The 18591-nt window shown below is 48.5% G+C and overlaps 5 protein-coding genes across 5 annotated transcripts; 3 read left to right on the forward strand and 2 right to left on the reverse strand.

Moving 5' to 3' along the window:
• Window positions 1-6: 6 nt before the first annotated feature.
• Window positions 7-1182, forward strand: N7508_007065 (DUF2841 domain-containing protein; the record flags this gene model as incomplete). Its single annotated transcript, XM_058465130.1, has 3 exons — window positions 7-367; window positions 421-606; window positions 653-1182. The coding sequence occupies 3 exons, from the start codon at window positions 7-9 to the stop codon at window positions 1180-1182; spliced, it is 1077 nt and encodes a 358-aa protein (XP_058318983.1).
• Window positions 1183-1643: 461 nt separating this feature from the next.
• Window positions 1644-2429, reverse strand: N7508_007066 (SIMPL domain-containing protein; the record flags this gene model as incomplete). The annotated part of the gene is made up of 1 exon (XM_058465131.1): window positions 1644-2429. One exon carries the CDS (start codon window positions 2427-2429, stop codon window positions 1644-1646), a length of 786 nt encoding a protein of 261 aa, XP_058318984.1.
• Window positions 2430-3876: 1447 nt separating this feature from the next.
• N7508_007067 (uncharacterized protein) lies at window positions 3877-11734 on the reverse strand (the record flags this gene model as incomplete). Its single annotated transcript, XM_058465132.1, has 14 exons — window positions 3877-4145; window positions 4203-4563; window positions 4622-4923; window positions 4977-5127; window positions 5181-5351; window positions 5409-6540; window positions 6586-6627; window positions 6682-8897; window positions 8958-9402; window positions 9450-10274; window positions 10332-10813; window positions 10859-11087; window positions 11141-11316; window positions 11372-11734. The coding sequence occupies 14 exons, from the start codon at window positions 11732-11734 to the stop codon at window positions 3877-3879; spliced, it is 7164 nt and encodes a 2387-aa protein (XP_058318985.1).
• A 1396-nt stretch (window positions 11735-13130) lies between these two features.
• N7508_007068 (alpha-amylase) lies at window positions 13131-15228 on the forward strand (the record flags this gene model as incomplete). The annotated part of the gene is made up of 8 exons (XM_058465133.1): window positions 13131-13428; window positions 13485-13588; window positions 13639-13794; window positions 13843-13951; window positions 14009-14171; window positions 14219-14384; window positions 14444-14495; window positions 14555-15228. 8 exons carry the CDS (start codon window positions 13131-13133, stop codon window positions 15226-15228), a joined length of 1722 nt encoding a protein of 573 aa, XP_058318986.1.
• An 860-nt stretch (window positions 15229-16088) lies between these two features.
• N7508_007069 (GPI anchored serine-threonine rich family protein) lies at window positions 16089-16932 on the forward strand (the record flags this gene model as incomplete). Its single annotated transcript, XM_058465134.1, has 2 exons — window positions 16089-16348; window positions 16410-16932. 2 exons carry the CDS (start codon window positions 16089-16091, stop codon window positions 16930-16932), a joined length of 783 nt encoding a protein of 260 aa, XP_058318987.1.
• Between the last annotated feature and the right edge of the window lie 1659 nt (window positions 16933-18591).

An 18591-nucleotide genomic window follows, 5' to 3' on the forward strand; every position in this document is an offset into this window, starting at 1 on the left:
CCACTAATGTGGCCTGGGGAGCTGGTCGATCGGTCTGTCAGAGCCAGTGAGCGTTTGCAGCATGAGGTTAGGCCACAAATTGCAGAGAACGTGTTAGCTTCCAAGAATATCATGATACCCGTTGGAAACGCAAGCCTTCTTCGTCGGTACTACGAAAAGGTGTTTGAAAATCTACAACAGACGAATTGTCGAATCCTTGCAAAGGTCTATGTGAGGCTTGTTGAGCCGCGAAAACAGGTTAAATTTCCCTACAATGGACGAAAGAATGTGGCAGGAGTAACACACCAATTGAGTCCTGATGAGACCAAGCCGCCATGGTGGCCAATTGAAGTGAGGCATCGAGAGCCAGATCATCTGCACAAAGCTGGTGGGTACCGTTTTCTCTCTGCACATAATGACAACATTTGACTCTCATTCTAGAACGAATTCAACTTCTCGGTCATATCCTTTGTGAATTACGGGCTAGCCACGGAGTCACTGCGCGCAGACTGAGAGCAGCGGATGAGACCATTCGACGACAGATATCCCCAGCCGACCGGATAAACCTACTCGATGAGCTATACTACGTCCGAGAGAAGGAAGAAAAACTTTTTGATCACGTTCTAGGTACGTATACCTTCACTCTTATGGAGCCCATTCTGATCGTTTGCAGACGCGAATGCGAGAGTTTCAATTTCCCGGGACAATGTACCAGACGACTTGGAACTTGCAATCATTCACAACCAGATTTGCATAAGAGGCTCTCCTCCCGGCCAGAAGTCTGAATCACACCTGCTACCGCGAGACCCTCTTCTACTTAGCGATCCAATCCGAGGATCTGTACACACTGAGTCACCGGGATCTGTTGCGACCGCCAGCAAAACAACGCAATCTACTGCTCCGGGGTCCTTCACTAGCCGTCGACCAGCTCCAAATTCTACGTGTGAATTCTCCCCAGATTTTGACCATGGCAATCATTATTCTCAGACGAGCTACCTTTATACCCCTCCTTCTGTGCCCATGGAGCAATACTTTTCTAGTGATCTCGACTATGAGTCCTATCTACCAGAATCTTCGCAAGAAATATCAGCCGGTCATCTAGATTATCCTCAAGCCAAAGCCAGGTCTAGGATTGAAACAATCAGAGATTCCGTGAATTTTGATGGATTCAACCGGGTGCTGGAGGGTTGCACCTGGTACTGATGTTGGATCTTCTTGTCGATCAGTAGCGATGGTCGTGTTGTGCGCGAATGACAGCGAGAACAAATCACGGATTGTTGTCTGAGTGTCGCCTGGCAATTATATGCCAATTCATACATTTGACTGCTGTTTAGTATTTGAAGCTCTTCCTATTCAAAGAGATGTCTTATCATATTATCACTGTGCAGTCAGAAGTGCAATACATTGTCTTTACAAATCCTAGAAACTACCAGGAGAAGTGATTGCATTGTCCACCAAACGCCGAACGCCTATGACGTGTATAGTCGGATCAAACTCGGCTACAAGAGGATTCCTGCATATCCCAACCATGACAGTCGTTTGAGTTGAGTGTTATAGTATTCTGGTAACTAATTTCGTGCTGCGATATAGCTGTGTAAACTGAAACGAGCGAAGTAAAAGTAAAAACAGCTAGAATATACCTAGAAGCACCAAGGCCAAGCCTCTTAAATGTCCGCAGCCCTGAATTCAACATTCACGGAATTCGTGTACCGAATCAACTGCGGACTCAAATCAAGTGATGTGGAACCTCCTGAATTGAAACTCGCGCTGGAAGCAGCGGAGGAGGCAGCCTGCTGCTGAGCCAACATAGTTGACCGAGCCACCTGTTGTTGCTGCATTTGTTGCATTTGCTGCGGCATCATCCCCTGGATATTTGAATGGTAAGGGTTGTATCGCCCAGCGTTAACCCCGCTCCCTGAGTCCCTGATCTCCACTGCAAAGACTTCTCGTCCAACCACCTCAGCGTAGTCGTTTGCTTTCTGGATGGCGTCGCGCATTGCTTCTTTACGGGACTCGGAACTCAAGTCCTTTTGTGTCGCCTCGGTGAGACACCATTCAAGGGACTGGATCTCGATGTTGGGGTAAGAAACCAACTTTCCAACGACTTCATTCAGCGTGGTGAAATCTTGGAAAAGAGCGTTGAGCGCTAGAGTTGCATGGTAAACCGTCGGTAGAGGCTCGCCCGACTTATCGGTTGGTACGTGAGATCGTGTTTGTAGCGAGGTGGAAGAGAATGATGTGACCGGTGAGCCCGCAATTGTTTCGCCGGTCTCAGATTTGGGTGATAGCTCTTTAAACAGTCGGTTTATCTCATTAGATGTCTCGGTCACCTTCCTGGACACGCCTTCTCGGCTTGGTCCAGCCGCCTTGACGATGAAACTGAGGGCACCTCGTTCCGGCTGGCGAGTGATGGACGATTTGCCATCCAGAAAAATCTTGAGTGGCGCCATTTTTGACTTGAGACTTACGAGAGAAGCCTCTGATCTGAATGGAGGAGGAATAGGGCGCCTTTTGTACTGGGAAATGGCCCCCAAAACACCGTGGCGGCTATAATTGGTGCTCGACAGAGCCGCACTGCGGGGTTCTGATGACCGCCTTGCGGATTCTACACCTGATTTTGAGTGCTCTCCCGATCTCTACAAGAATACAGCAGCAGTGAAAGGAGAAGCTAGGATGCGTCATTGGCCTTGACAAGGTACAAGTCTACATGTCAGCGCTGAGACATGGGTATGAAGCCAGGCCTGCCAAGCTGGAAGCCCTAAAATGAGCTGAGCTGCATGACTCCCGGGACCCAGGAAAAATATCTTTTCGATGCATCCCACCGGATACATAATTTGACACTCTATCCCACGGCCTACCTGTAACCCACGTCGCTTTCTAGGGTTGTTCAAGATCTCGTCGAGCATCTCCATGAGAAATATGTACCATCACATGGCATGGTAAACGTAGAAGAGTCCTGTTATAGTTTACGTGGTTATCACAACGTGGCACTACGACATGAACTTTGCAGTGGACAAGATCAGATTACTGATCAGCTTGTTCATCAGGAGTTTCACAACCGTCGGAACCACAGCGACCATCGTGTCTATCTTAGTGTAGATAGAGTGAATTTGATTATGAGCTTTCATTCATTAACCTTGAGAAACCCCCACTTACCGGAATTGGATCAACGTCCGCGAAATTGAAATTCAATACGAGTTGCTGAGCAGTGAATCCTTGCGGCGCTAGTTCATTGAGAGAGTTGGCAATTTCACCCGAGATGAGGCAGCGATCTTCCAGCACGTGCCAAGGCAGACGACTACGGCGAACGAGAACAAGATGTGATACATTGGATGAGAACGAGAGACTGGTACATGAACGTGAAAAATGGCGTAAGAGAATAGAACAGGAGAGTGGATTAGAAGAATGCATTAAAAGAATGTATGAGTGTTGTGTTATACTTACCCTACTCCTACTCCCTGCCGGGGGAATACCTGAGCAGTTCAACGCTCGGTACCTATATTAGCGTGGGCTGTACCGCTCCATATTAGTAATTCTCGCGCGACCGGGACGTGCCGCCTCGCTGGACGAATAATTTCATTGAATGGGAAATGGCTTCACGGTAAAGACCTATGAATTTGATTTGGGATTGGAAGCATCGCGGCCATTCTAGAATTAGACGGAAATGAACATGAAGTTTGGATCTCTGTAGAACTTGTAAACCAGTAGTCTTTTGATACACGATATACAAATCCAAAATATGGGGCAACCTCCACAAGGTGTGTCGGGCCCCAGCAAATGCAACCCAGTGTAGTATAATTAATCCTTCAATTACAACACTTACGCCACGCAGTGTTACGGGGATGTAAAACAGAGAAAAACAAGGAAAGAGAATGCTAGTCACGGTTGGAACAGCGATCAAGGTTTCGCGAGTTGTTCCTTGCGATAGAAGAAGACGCAGAGCACGTTGATGGATAGCATGAAGAGCAGGCAGACCCAAAAGTCTGCCTTTGCCAAGCCGGCTGCGACGCCAGCGGAGAAATCAGGGAAAACATCACCAGGGCCTAACCTATCCGGTGCTGTCGCGCGGGCGAGGATAGTCGCAATAGAACCGACCACCTGTGCGGCTAGAAGGGTGAAAGTGACATGGAATCGAGTCATTGTTTGGAGGAGAATCATTCCAAACCCTGTATTGGCGTGAATGAGTTCATGTTGCATTCTATTCGGTGCGAGAGGGAACTTACCGACACCCTGAAGGGAATCCAAAACTCCTAGCCAGAGCCATAGTGCTCTACCAAGGATAGCTCCGGCTACTGGGCCGCCGGCCCAGGGGATGTACGTAGCTATGTTGGAGGTTGCCCACAGGATCTGGGCCCATCGAGGCGCACCAAGACCGACGGCAAAGATCGGGATGAACCAGGCGTGTCTCTTGGAAAAGACGTGAAAGACCCAGAGAGCGGCCGCCCAGACAACGATGAAGAAGAGAAGAACAAGGAGCACGATTTGCCACACGCTTGCATGCTTGCTGGACCAGAGATAGAGCCAGTTTCGTCCGTAAGGTGCCGACAGCCAGTAGTTTGATATGAACACCATGTAGAAAAACCACTGCAAAATACAGCGTTAAGATCAAAATTAGCTTGAAGGAAAACTGGAAGAGACATACAAGGATTATGCGACGGCGGAAGAGTGAAAGGTAGAATGTCGGCACTTGACCTGGTGCTTGTCTATAATATGCAGGAAGTCCAAAGAAGACCAGGGCCCCCAACAACCACAGAAGAGAGGCAAGTCCGAGTCCGATCCCGAGCAAAGTGCCGGGATCGGTTATGGCAAGGCTGAACTGCGTGCTACCCTTTCGATTGAGAGCTGCCATCCAGCTACCCCAGTACCAAAGAAAACTGATGAACAACTGCTGAGTGCCCTGTATGACGGTGGCTCTATAAATCCAAGACTTAAGAGGCGCTCCACCTGGACAGGAAAGTCAGATAACTTCCATACTTCCTAAAAGGATTGTTGCATACCTTCATCTCCAAAGTTGAGAGCGAAGAAGATCGAGCCACTCGAAGATGCAAACGAATACAAGCCGGTGCCCACGTTTTGTAGCCATGTTCGACTTGCGCTGCTATGGATGGGACCGGCAAGACCGACAAAGAGAAAGGCAAACCCGTATATCTGCGGGTATTAGCTTGTAACCTCGTAAGCTAGATAGAGGAACATGAACGTACAAAGAAAGGAATCGCCAACACATAGACCGAGGGGACTAGACGGAAGATCATCCACCATATGATCGAAGAGGCAAGATAGATGGATGCCAGAATATATAGCTTTTCGGCCGTCTCTCCAATCTCACCGTTCAGTAGTGTGATCTGGTATGAATTCAAGGCCAGAATTTGGCCCTAAAAGAATGCTGTCAACCTCTGTAATGAAAGAATTTTGGTAGGGTCCTAACTCACAATAGCGAGAAAGATGGAGTACACAGGCCAATCACCCAGCTTCATCAACATGAAACGCTTCAAACCCGTGGGGGGAACATAGTCATCTGGGAGAAGAAATTGCCCGGTATTTGGGTCTGCACCTGGACCAGTAATTGGAGGGCTCTCATCTCGGCCAGTTTCACGAACCTTGATGCGAAAGACAGAGGGAGCAGGAGACGGCAAGGGGGACTTGCCCAGTTTGACGTCGCGGTATCGATTGAACCAGTCTTTCTGGCTCTTCTCGAGAAAATCTTCGATGCAGAGCTGGTCTTCTGAGTTCTTGCCATTCAGGTCTGCAAGCTTCTTCTCAAACTTATCCGCATACTCGTTATTCGCATCCGTGAAAAAAGGATCAACTTTCTGGAGGTTATAGTCTTGTTTCTCCTTTATTATATCATCGACGCTGACCAGACTCATCATGGACGCCCTTGCGTCTCTTCGGCCCAGTAGACCGTCTTCTGATCGTCCACCGAGAACTGGTGTGCTGGCACCAGATCGAGCAAAATAAACGGTAGGTGTCCCAAGTGGCGATGGATGAATACTGCCGTCCTCATGGATGGCCCCAGGAATGGGATCCAGATCTTCTGCATCGCTTACCGCAGAGTAAACAATTCGCGAATCTGCAAGAGGCTCGGAGGACAAGGGTCTGCGTCTTGGGTCGGTGTCAGGATCGGGCTCGTTATCGGACATGTTTAGATTGGAAGACGAATTTGTCGGCGAGAGAACGTGTTTAAAACCTGGTCGAGGTACAGACAGCCTCATATCAGACGTAATCGGCCTGTTCGGCGGGAGGGACCCGGTGGAGCTGCGTGATCGGCTCTGTTCGCGGCTGTCTTTTGAGCTCGACGAGACTTTGCGAATACTTTCAGTGACAACGGTGCTGCCATGGGAAAACCTCCATGAACTGCGATCGTGGCGTTTAGCGTACTTGGCATGCTTTTTGATGGAGGTGGCTTGTAGGATTTCCAGATCCTCAACCCACTGTGCTACGGGGAAGCGCTGCTTGCTGGATCGTGCGCGCATTAGCGCTCGTGTTTCCTGGGACGATTTTAGAGCGTCGTTGATGGCCATCTTGAACTGTTGGATAAGATGTTTGGTTGTCATAGACTCGCTAGAATGGGTTAGTCTGAACATATCGTGAGAGAAGGAAACTCACATTGTGAACCACCACCCTGGCATCTGCCCAAGGCCACCAACACTAAAGAAACTTAGGTTAGTACTGGTGGTAAACTCCAAGCAAGATTAGTCTTACCGTGATCCCACGCCCAACGCTCCTTTCCGTCCGAACTCCACGGCTACCAGACCGAAGGGTTCATCACGAGAAGGAATCAAGGCGAATTCAGCGCCACTGAAAATGAAGGGCGGTAGTGCAGTGAACTCTGGTTTGGAATAGACCCGCCCAGGGTAGAGCTCTATGAGCCGATTCAATTTTAACGCGGCAAACCTTCCATGAAGATCAATGACTGGACCAATGCACATCAACTGGACCTTTGGGTGAGCATCTAGAATGGAGGGAAAGATGTCTGCAATCAGATCAATGCCCTTTTGCGTGGACCAACGACCGACAAACACAAATAGCTGGGCCTCTGGGTCAACATTGAGTCCTGCCCATTCTTGCGCTTGTCTCTTGAGTGTGGTACGACTGGCTTCAAACTCTGCATCGATAATAATGTCTTCAAAATTGCTGTTTGCGTTGTGATCCCACTCGGCGATGTCAGATGGATCGGGGTTTGGCAACGATGCAATGTTCTTTAGACCCCAGAAAATAGGATATCTGGCGTACGTTCTCTTGCCATATTTTTTGGAGACACCAACAGCGCCGAATCCGTTTTGGTGAATCTTCAGATAGTTGGCAGCTCCATGAAGAAGGTTAAACACTTCGCCGAACTGTACATACTTCTTCACCAATGTATGGTCAAGGTCAAAGACACTGCAAACCTCCTGATTTTGCTGTGGAGTTTTCATTGGCCAGAGTCCTTGGAATTCAGCATTGTGTAGAGACAGGCAGCATGGAATCGTGCGAGGTAGAAGATAGAGAGGGGCAGCGGCGCCATGGTAATCATTGATGTGATAGATGTCGATAGCCGGAAATCTCCTGATAGCTTCTGCAATACATTGATTCCAACTAGAATAGAATATAGCCGAATTCAGATCATCCATGCGGGCAGGATACGGCTCTGATTTGGACTGAGCTCGGAACACAGGCGCGTCTAACAAGACGTACGTGATGTTTTGCATTCGATGGTACTGGACATCCACTTGGTAGTTATTCCCAAGCACGGTGATCACCATCGGCTCACCGGGGTCGTCCTTGGGGTAGTCAACGCCTCCAACACAAGGGACGACCCATATGAGATCCTGCTGGGACAGATGTTTGCCCATCAGCTGGGCCATCACACCGAGTCCACCGATTTTGATCTTAATGCCCCAATCTTCAATATCGTATTCCATCGTTGCAATGAGCACGGTTCGTCGGCGGGTGTTTACCGTGGCATCGACGACGCCTCCACTCTGAGATGGAAACGGGCCCACATTGGCTAGAGCAAGACCAGGATTGGATTCCATATCATTAGATCGATGGGCCACCTTTTGAAAGACGCCCACCAGTGGAGCGAGGCTTGATCTTTTCTCGGTAACACCGATTTGGTTGAATTTGACCTGGTAAAATGCCTTCAGGTAAACATACACCGCACCAACACCGGTGGCGACGGGCACAATCGCTAGTATGATAAAAATGGCCAGCTGAATCCACCTGGATCCCGTGGGCGTAGCGTAGACCTTAAGATCGCCGTCACCCACCGAAAGCTTGAAAGAAAGATAAGGCGAAGGGGGCGGGAGAGTGACGTTGAATACATTGCTCAGCAGCGTGACTGGAGGGACTTGATCCAGAACGTTGTCTCCATCGATGTCCCCAAATACCTGTGTTTGATCGGGCAGGCCGTCTTCGTTCAATCCCCAGGCGTTGAAGGCAACCTGCACGGGCCATTCGCTCATGAAGTGGATTTCCCACAAGCCAGTGGCGTTGCTCAGAGCCATTTTGTTGGAATATCCAGCGTCGTATCCGAACTGGTTGAACTCGCCTTCGATGAAGAGGTTTGGGAAACGACGTGGGGGCTTGTATGCCCATTGCGTGTCTCCATGCTGCCAGTGAGCACTGCTTCCGGTCAACTTGCTCCAGTATTGGGCAAGGATGTGTTCTCCTTCCCAGGCTTGCTTCGCAGTGCCGCTCCAGCTTTTGCCGGGGATCGATGTGTTGAAGCCGGTGTATGTCATCCAGGCACTGAATGTAGCTCCAAAATCCAGTGAGTATCGCCACATGTCTGCGCCAGGGGCCTGTGGCATTACTGATAAGGGGTCAGTCTCAGATGACGGGTTGTCAAACAGGAGCGTTCTGCTGTAGTTGGCCAATTGTGGCCAGACCATCGGATTGTTTATCTGTCCGATGCGGAAAAGAAAGTGGTCGACGGACTGCCCAAAACCAATTAGTATTGTCACTTTCTTGACCTTTATAGCGAGTAATATACTCACATCTGTGAATTGATTTCCATCTGCTGTAGTCACGTTGCTAAGAGTGACTCTGTGAACCCCTGGAAAGACATTGTCCAAATCTACCTCGTAGCTGAAAACGCTAGTGAGTGCCCCCGGCCATGTCACAATATCAGTCACTTCAATGGATTTACAAGACACCGACGTCGTGTCAAGCTGCGGGCTCTCGTCGCTCAGCGCTTTGGACGTGATCATCAGCGAGTTGGTGATATCCCCGCAATCCATCTCCTGCGAGAATTCGAAGCCAATTCGTATCGTCTCCCCACCTGTCCCCTGCGGCACAAGGCGAGCATCATGCCTTGGGGAGATGCGTGTTATATATGGGGAAGGCTGCACGAATTTATCCTTCGGAACAAAGGCTTTGAAACCCCAGGCCGGCATAGTCAGGTTGGGATAACACCCGTTTGCAACGTCCGACCCTTCAAATCTAATAATTGTAAGTAAAGGACGTCAATTTCAGAACATGAATCATACCCAAGCGTAATCGAGCTGTTGATCAGGGTGAATTCCTCGAACGGTGGAAAAAGGTTTTTGACCGTTGTTCCCATGGGAAATGGTGAGACCAGAGCGTCCTTACTGCTGCAGTTGAACTGGTGTTCGACTGTTTTGTTGTCATTAGAATACAACAGCCAGACGCTCTGATTCCCCTGGCCTTGGCCATCAAAATTCTGCACATCCGCAAAACGTGATCTTATGACACTCCACATCCCAGTCTCGGTAGGTGTCCCATTGCTGCCCGGAAGGTAAATGTCGAACGTGTGATTTGACAATTGCTGCAGGTACCAGCCGTCATTGAGAACTGGATAGTTTTGACGCATCTCAAACATCATCTTGATGAGGCCTCGCACTGGGTGAGAGGGATCGCGGTGATCGAGACTTACGGTATCATCTTCACATCCGGTCAGGGAGCGGTCGAGCGGAAGATCAACGTATTTCGATGACCCCAGCTTGTAGCACCCGTGCAACTGCCATGCCTGAGCAGATGACATGGGTCCACGGCCGAAGACATAGTTGTCAGCCTGGTTGTCCAGGACATAGAAATCCTGTTCCTCGCCCCAGGAGAGGATGGGGATTCCAGGCATGAGCAATGAAGCGACATACAGACCCAAATTCTGCTTTTCGGTCCCGTTTCTGATCCCTGGCCACCTGAAGACATCCTGATTCGTGACACCAAACAGGTGACGAGGATCGAACTTACCGGTGTTTGTGTTGACCATGTCGTTGGTCTCGACAAGATCATTCCAGGTCTTCACAAAGTTGACTGGCGGGTCGCCTTCGGCAGTGTAGGTACCGTCTAGACTAAAAGAAACGATGTTAGCTGGTGCAACCTGAAAGTACTGAGGGGGAGAAACTAACCCTAGAAACCGGCTCAGACCACGATATAAGGTGTAGTGGAAAGCCACCCCGTCCAACGCGGACCTCTCCGCAGGTCTCAAGAACATATCCTCGTCTGACCTGTCTGTCTTATTCGTCATCAAAAACGCTTCCGTCATATTAGATTTTGTTTGGTTTGTCTGTTGACCGCGACCGATATAAAGCGAACCAAAAGAGTTTCCAGCCACAATCTCTCCGGGAATATAGAAGTTTTCTTTTCCCACCTGCTTGGCGCAATCTCGAATGTACTCGGACCATTCTCCAAGAGAGTCAAGGGTAACTTGTAGAGCCTTGTCAACGCGGTATCCGTCGATATCAAGCATGGTGATGGTTAGACACGAAAAGTGTTTGATCTTGGCCAGCACGTCCGGCCGCCATCCGCGTAGACGATCCTGCACAAATGCAAATTTGGATATCTGCCCCTCCCATTCGGTGTAGTTTCCAAAGGCGGCAACTTCTCCATACTGCATAGGTCAGTCATGCTCAACATCGAGGGGCATGGATATTACCTGATCAAATTCACTATTCCGACATGAAGGACCCAGGGTGGTGGTGGTCAAACCGGTCCCGTCATCATCCCAGAACCGAGGATACTCCCAAAGACATTCATTCTCAACTTCATTTCCAGGCTGAAAGTCCCAGTATCGACGGTCGTACTTCCATACATAGTCGTACTCGTTGGGATTGATCGGCGCGGACTTGTTTAAGAAACCCTGAAAACCAATAAGGTCGCCCAATCTATCCACAATCAGCAGACGACATCGGAGGTTGCGCAGGTGGGTTACACATACGTTGCAAAAGTATTATCAAAAAGAACATAAAGCCCCCGTCGATGCGCCTCAGATATCATTGTCCGCCAGTCCTCGATCGTACCAAAGTGATGATCTAGCAGAGTCAGGTCAAGCGGGGAGTATCCATCCGCAGCCCAGGGGAAATTGATGTACGGTGTTCCAGCGAGATAAACGCCCTGGATATGGTCAATATATTGTTCACATCCAGTCTTCCTGAAACAACAGACGCACCTTGATCCCCATCCCCTGAAGATAATCGAACGTATCCACTAACCCAAGAACGTCGCCGCCATGGCGGAACTCGTTGGAGGTCAAGATATGTTCCCACTGTGTGCCATTTGCATTATCGTTTCGCGGATCACCATTTACAAATTTGTCGAGAAATATCGTGTAAAAGGGAAATCGCCAGTTCTCCGGCGAGGGGTTGTATGTGTGGCCATCCCACTGACCCGAGTAGTCGAGGGGGTGTGTCGCTGTCTGATTTTGATTGAGATTCCAGTTTGCTTCCTCTGGAAGATATGGCAGGGATTGTGCAATGCGTATAGATACTGCAACAATGGCAAGGTAAGGAGTGATGGAAGTAAGCAAATTCATACCGCACGGTAAATGCCACTATGGTGATATTCACAGAACACGACGTTCGAGCCTCGACTGCAAAGAGACAACCGCAAAGTGCATACCAAGAAGAAAGGGATAACTCATAGAAACAGAGACAATGAACGATTCATAGGGCGCAGATGCGCAAGAGAAGCATGTGAGAGATAATGAATACTCCGGAGCTGCCCATGCCAATGCAATATTTGATTCTGAGCGCGAGAATACCAATCACTGTTTTTTAAATTCAGCATAGACGTAGAATTAAGCGAACCGCTCGAGAGCCGAGCTAGCCTTGCTGTACAGCTGTACCGCCTCAGCCTCGATCCACATCAATGCATCTCCATACTCACGCTAAGCGGTTGAGCGGTTCTAATTTCGAATGATGGATCTCAGGCTGACATACACCATATCTGTTGCGCACATCGTTCGGGTATCTAGACCAGGTTCCAGGCCCCGGCCGGATCATGTCTCGTACAAATGGAGACAATCTGACATGCATCGGTATAGGACCTCCGAATATACAAGAGCTCCAAGCCGAGTCATGCCGGGAATCATCGATCATAAAGTGTAAATTATGACAGATCGGGTATTTCGCCTCATATAAGATGGAACACGTCATACCTGATACGGAACAGACCTATGAGAAAGGGTGAGAGGTGGATATGATGATAAGGGTATAGATCGTTGGCGTGTTGTTCCTGTCTCGTATTGCTTTTTGCTTTTGTTCACGGCCACTCCGTCACCGCTGCTAGGGCTGCGGCAAGGCGTAATTGATAGTCGGCAATTGATGCACTTTTTGCTTGACTAGGCTTGGCTGAAGCTGCCAATGCTTTGCTTTCAACCCCATGAAAGGTCAAGGGATCAAAGAGTCCGCGGGAAGGCCGAACTTCTCCTTATCTGACCCCACTGATGCTTTCCCGACCCACATGGAACCAAGCCCGGCTGTCATATTCGGATCCCCATGTGGGCCGGATCAAAGAATCGGGTCATGGAACAGTCAATTATCTCGCCAGTATTGCTGCGACTGTCTAAGGAATCGGGCCAGATTGTAATCAACCATGCGGCTCTTCCACTCCGAGGCCAGCAAATCAAAGTGACATTGACAATGATCGTCAATTAGGCTAGTGGACCCCCCAGGACGAGTCACTCGGGAACCCACCAGGGTCTGTCTGCCGTTGCAAGCCATCGGGAGATGAATGGTTCGAGGCAGGCCGATCGGGCCGACAGAATACATGACAGATCATTAATGTCTGTATTACACATACGGTACGATACACATCTGTAGCTCGTCGTAACTCTTTTTCATTCAGCATATATGACATTGTCAATTAATTCAAGTAACCTTTTCATTGTCTTTGACTCTATCTGCCATTTGATTCTGTTTCCCTCTGTCATGCAAACGCCACCAACAATGTGGTGGAAGATTTTGGTGGTTGCTGCCATTGGGACAGTACATGCGGCTTCCCGAGACCAATGGCTCGGTCGGTCGGTCTACCAAGTGGTCACTGATCGCTTCGCTCGATCCGATAACTCAACCACAGCTTCTTGTGATGCAGGACTGGGAGAGTATTGTGGTGGGAGCTTCCAGGGCATCATAAATAAGCTGGATTATATTCAGGAACTCGGGTTCGATGCAGTTTGGATCTCTCCAGTGCAAAGCCAGGAGTCAACTCGCACGGCGGATCTCTCAGGTATGGCGACCTTGGCTGTCGACAGATACAGAGAACTAAAGATTGATGGATGATAGCATACCACGGGTATTGGCCAAACGACCTGTATTCCGTCAACTCGCATTTTGGCACTTCCGATGACCTCCAAGCGTTATCTGAAGCGTTGCACGCGCGTGGCATGGTGAGTAGCCAGCTGCGATGTCTAGTCACCAAACTGACATGATAAAATAGTACCTGATGCTGGACATTGTTGTTGGTGACATGGCCTGGGCTGGAAAGGCCTCCACTATCAATTACAGCACGTTCAATCCATTCAATGATCAGAAATATTTTCACGACTACAAGCTACTTTCTGAGGACCCAATAAATGAAACTTGCGTTCTGGATGTAAGTCTTTCATCGCGTGTTATGAGAGCATTGCTAAGCCTTCATTAGTGCTGGATGGGAGACAACACCATATCGCTTCCAGATCTGCGAAACGAGGATCAGGAAGTTCAGCAGATTCTAGGCACCTGGGTTTCGCAGTTGGTTTCGAACTACTCAAGTATGTCTACACGTTTTCTATCTCTCCAACTGATTTAATGACAATCATCCTTTGTAGTTGATGGCTTGCGAATCGACAGTGTCTTGAACATTCCCCCCGTCTTCTTCTCCAATTTCAGCAAGTCAGCGGGCGTTTTCACTATGGGCGAAGGAGCCACAAGAGACGCATCCGGTTATTGTTCTCTACAGCCCAGTCTAAGCGGACTTTTAAATTATCCGTTGTGAGTAGCTCATCGAAATGAACAGAGGGCTTGTTGACACTGTTAAGGTATTATGTCCTCTTAGAGGCCTTCAGCACGACCAATGGAGACCTGAACAAAGTTGCACAGTCTATCGACTACATCAAGACATATTGCAAGGACGTATTCTCCTTGGGAATTTTCACATCGAATCAGGATGTCTCTCGCTTTGGCTCGTATACATCAGACATATCGGTAAGTCAAGTGCATCGAGTTTTTTGTCAGCACGTGTTGACTTTTTCACTCCTAATTAGCTGGCTCGCAACATTCTCACAATCAGCATGCTCACTGATGGTATCCCCATCCGTACGTTGCCCCCTCACAAATGGAAACGAAAGCCAAAGACACTAATGGAAACAATACAGTCTACTACGGGGAAGAACAGCACCTGTCAGGTGGGTTCAACCCTGTCAACCGGGAGGCCCTATGGCTTACCAAATACTCGATGAACTCGACCTCCTTACCTTTGCTGGTCCAGTCGCTGAATCGCATTCGATCATATGCGAGCGGCGACGGAGAAAAGTCCATGGTCGTCCCGAAGACAGGGAGCGACTATCTATCGTACCTCTCATTGCCAATCTACAAATCAACAAACATCTTGGCCATGCGCAAGGGATTAACCGGCAACCAGGTTGTGAGCGTTGTGTCCAACCTGGGCGCCAAGCCAGCCACAAAAGCCACCACCCAAATCACGCTTGGCTCCGACGGCACAGGATTTTCATCCGGACAAAATGTGACCGAGATATTTTCTTGCAAAACATTCGTGACTGATTCAAGTGGAAATATCTATGTGGACCTCAGCTCGGATGGAGGGCCTCGGGTCTACTATCCTACTGAAAGCCTGAACCGAAGCACTAATATTTGTGGAAATCATACCCAAACATCTACAGCCTCATCAGCAAGTCCAAACACTTCCACTGGCGCTGGAATTCCTTTATTCGGGTTGTCGTGGGAGAAGAGGACACTGATAGTAACGGCTGCATTGACCACGTCCTACATTTACGTCTCATTCGCTAGACCGCTATTCCTTCTGTGTTGATCATATCCTGTACTTCGCATTAGTTTTGAGTTTGTTGGTTGACGTTCTGTTCGATGGTTTCTGCAGTGGTTCTACTATAGACGAGATACTCCGTACATTTAGTTCTATTGCTTTCATATTACATCTCTTGAAATATAACGGAGAAAAAGATATATGTTTAGCCACTAGAGACTCTGTGCTTGGAGCAAAATTCCGACAGTCGCTTTAGACTGTTGGGCACAACCAGTAAGACCGCATACAGACCTAGCTCATGTGGTGAATGTTACCAGTTATGACCGGTATTCATTCACAGCTGTAAGTAACAATACATAATAACGACAATAGATTTTTTATTATGATAACCTCGATTTCCGAGCCCCGTCGGTATACTTCGTATTGTCTGCACTTCTCAACGCTAACCTAGCGCTGACATGCTTGTGGCCATTAGTTAGAAGTTTAATATTTTATTAGAAAGGACCACAGGTCATAATGTGTTTTGAAAGCTTGATTGGACAGTTAAGCTGCAATGCTCACTTTGATGGACCCAACAGAACAGGGCGGGTCGCTGATACAGAGATAGTCCTAGCAGTGCCTGTTCGTTGTTACCCTACGTGGACACCAGAATGGACCCTGGTTTTTTCAGTCTCTCCACAAGAGGCTCAGCTCATGTTAGAGATCATATTCTGCTTCTGTGCAAGGCTTGGGCTATCTCGTATTCTCAATGCGCTCAGTTTCAGCAGAAAGTTACTGGATTCTGTATTTAGATCTTTCAACAGTCTAGTTCCCAGTAGATCGAATAAATATATATTGTCTTTTCCCGACTAATAGTGGGACATTCTCCTCGGCACACTCCGTTATTTCCATAATTCCATTCAATCAAAATGCGTTACTCATTCACCATCACCGCCCTGAGCCTCCTCCCATCGGCTTTTGCAATCACTGTCACCAATCCTTCATCAGACACGTTGTGGGATTTTTCCACTGCCAAAACTATCAAATTCACCAGTGATTCTAGCGATCCTTCAGTAATCAGCATCATCCTTCGAAGTCAGGATGGCTCCTTCCAGACCAAATTGGCGGATAACGTCAAGACCTCCGACGGCGAATACACGACCCAGCCTAACCCAAGCATTTCCAACGGGTATGTAGAAGATAGAGTGAACAAAAAAGAACAACACTAATACCATTCTATCATGGCTTAGAGATGACTACGAGATCCAGATAATTGATTCTGCTGGCCAGCTCGCCGTCAGTGACATCTTTACTGTCGAGAAGGGCGCTTCGGATGATGGTACCACAGCCTCCTCTTCTTCCACCTCTTCTTCCACCTCTTCTTCCACGTCTTTTTTCACCACCTCCTTCACCTCCACTTCTTCTTCCGCGACATCCAGTACGGCCACTTCTACATCGGTCACCTCCACCCTTACATCCTCGGCAACTTCGGCAGCCACGTCGTCAACTAGTCCTTTGTCTTCCTCAGGCATGATGCAACTCCACACAATGTTACAAGGCGATTATACTAATACACCTTGTCTCATCACAGGCTCCACAACTACCTCTTCTACATCTTCTTCCACGACCACGTCTTCCACGTCTTCCGACAGTTCATCCACCAGTGCATCCGCCTCCCCACTGCCCTCGACTGGTGCTGCGTCGTCTCAGTTGAGCGCTTCCAGGGGAACCATGGCTCTACTCGGTGCTGCTTTCGCGCTCTTCATCATCTAGGTCATGTCCATCAGACACTATCGTGCCTGAAGCGTGTATACAATCGGATTTCGAAATAAGAAGAATCGGGAAAAAGATGTGTCATTGTTCTGTTGAAATCTCTTCTTCTTGAAAGCTTGTGTCGAGATGAAGCGAGAGCGTATAGACTAGTACAACATAATCTAATTTTGAGAGGGTTATATCGATATGCTAAATCGAGTTTAGCGATCCTGCTAGTTCGTAGAGGCTAGTTGTGTACCTACGTCCGAATTATACAAAAATAGTCACCTTACCTAGCTTACTCAGCCTTGTGAGCTCCACCTCGTAGGTCCTGTGTCTCAGTGCTTCGGCGAAAGCGGTATACCGCGGGATATACCGAGCTCTGAACTACTATTTCTATGTATCTCAATCCGTAAACTGGCATTTAGTCGCGAACGTGGACGAACTCCCGAGCACATAAGTTCACGTCCTGCATTGCAACACCGTGAACTATGCAGCCCAAAGAGGAACCTCCGCTACGCCACTTTCGACAGCGCAACACGGGCGTTGAATCTTGTGTGTCTACAACATGGCGGCAACGACAATGTTGCGTCTTATCTATAGACTAAAAAAAAAAAATTAAAAAGTACAGATCACAGGCTATGCAGCCGCCAAAAACCGTGTACTTGTGCCTGGACTCGCGCCACAATGTCGAGATCAGGTCTAATGCGTCTGTTCCTCCATTCCGCGATATGAGAGGTCGGTTTGGAAATTGCGGTCGCCATGTCGCCTGCACCGGTTGCGCAAAGTCGGTGTGACTAGTAAGTCAGGAATGCGGCTTATCGGGATGCCGATCTGATGATGTTGAATGAAAGCCGGGAAATGACTAGGGTAAGAGGGTCTGTGTGGTGATAGAGCGACGGGGGATAAGAATAACGCGCTCTTACCCGGCTTCTTCGCCTATTTATTGCGCACTCACCCTTGTCACCCTCGCGCAACGATAAAGTGGCCACTGCTTTTCGGTGGTCTATATGTTCCCCATTAATAAAGCTTTAAGTACATACGACCATAGGGTGTGGAGAACAGGGCTTCCCGTCCGCTCAGCCGTACTTAAGCCACACGCCGGTAAGTTAGTAGTTAGGTGGGTGACCACTAGCGAATCCTTACTGTTGTATGTTTTTTCTCTTTTTGTTACTTTCTCCTTACGTTTCTCATAGTTTTGTGCAATGGGGATGGCATATACGCATTGTGTGTTTTCATCGTACTTCGCGCGAAAAAGCGAGAGGCTAGATTATTGGCATTATGTCGGCCTTCCTCTGGACTTGAAGTCGTACTCCTGTTTACAAGATGCCGAGTCTACCACGCTAGCCATAAATCATGGGTTTAGTCGCCGCGGTACGAAAATCAAACTGTACATTCTGATTTCCCATACATATAACATCACATCCTGGGGACATAATCCATGACAAGACTCATTTTTACAGTGAACTTGAAGGCTTGCTACCTTCTGAAAGCCAATTATGGGCTGTCAAAGTGTAAGGTAGTATGTGGACCCAGTAAGAAACGCGCATGCTGAATGTATGGGGAAAGGTAGGGACTCTTTAGATGAGATAGCTACGACGGCGATGTTGTTTGCATTACTCGGCGTCTTTTATTCCCCTGTATCCTATTTTGACTTGCATCCCCTCAATCTATCTCTTC

The sequence above is a fragment of the Penicillium antarcticum genome (assembly GCF_028974205.1).
Source record: "Penicillium antarcticum strain IBT 31339 chromosome Unknown utg000006l_segment0_segment0, whole genome shotgun sequence".
NCBI lineage: Eukaryota > Fungi > Ascomycota > Eurotiomycetes > Eurotiales > Aspergillaceae > Penicillium > Penicillium antarcticum.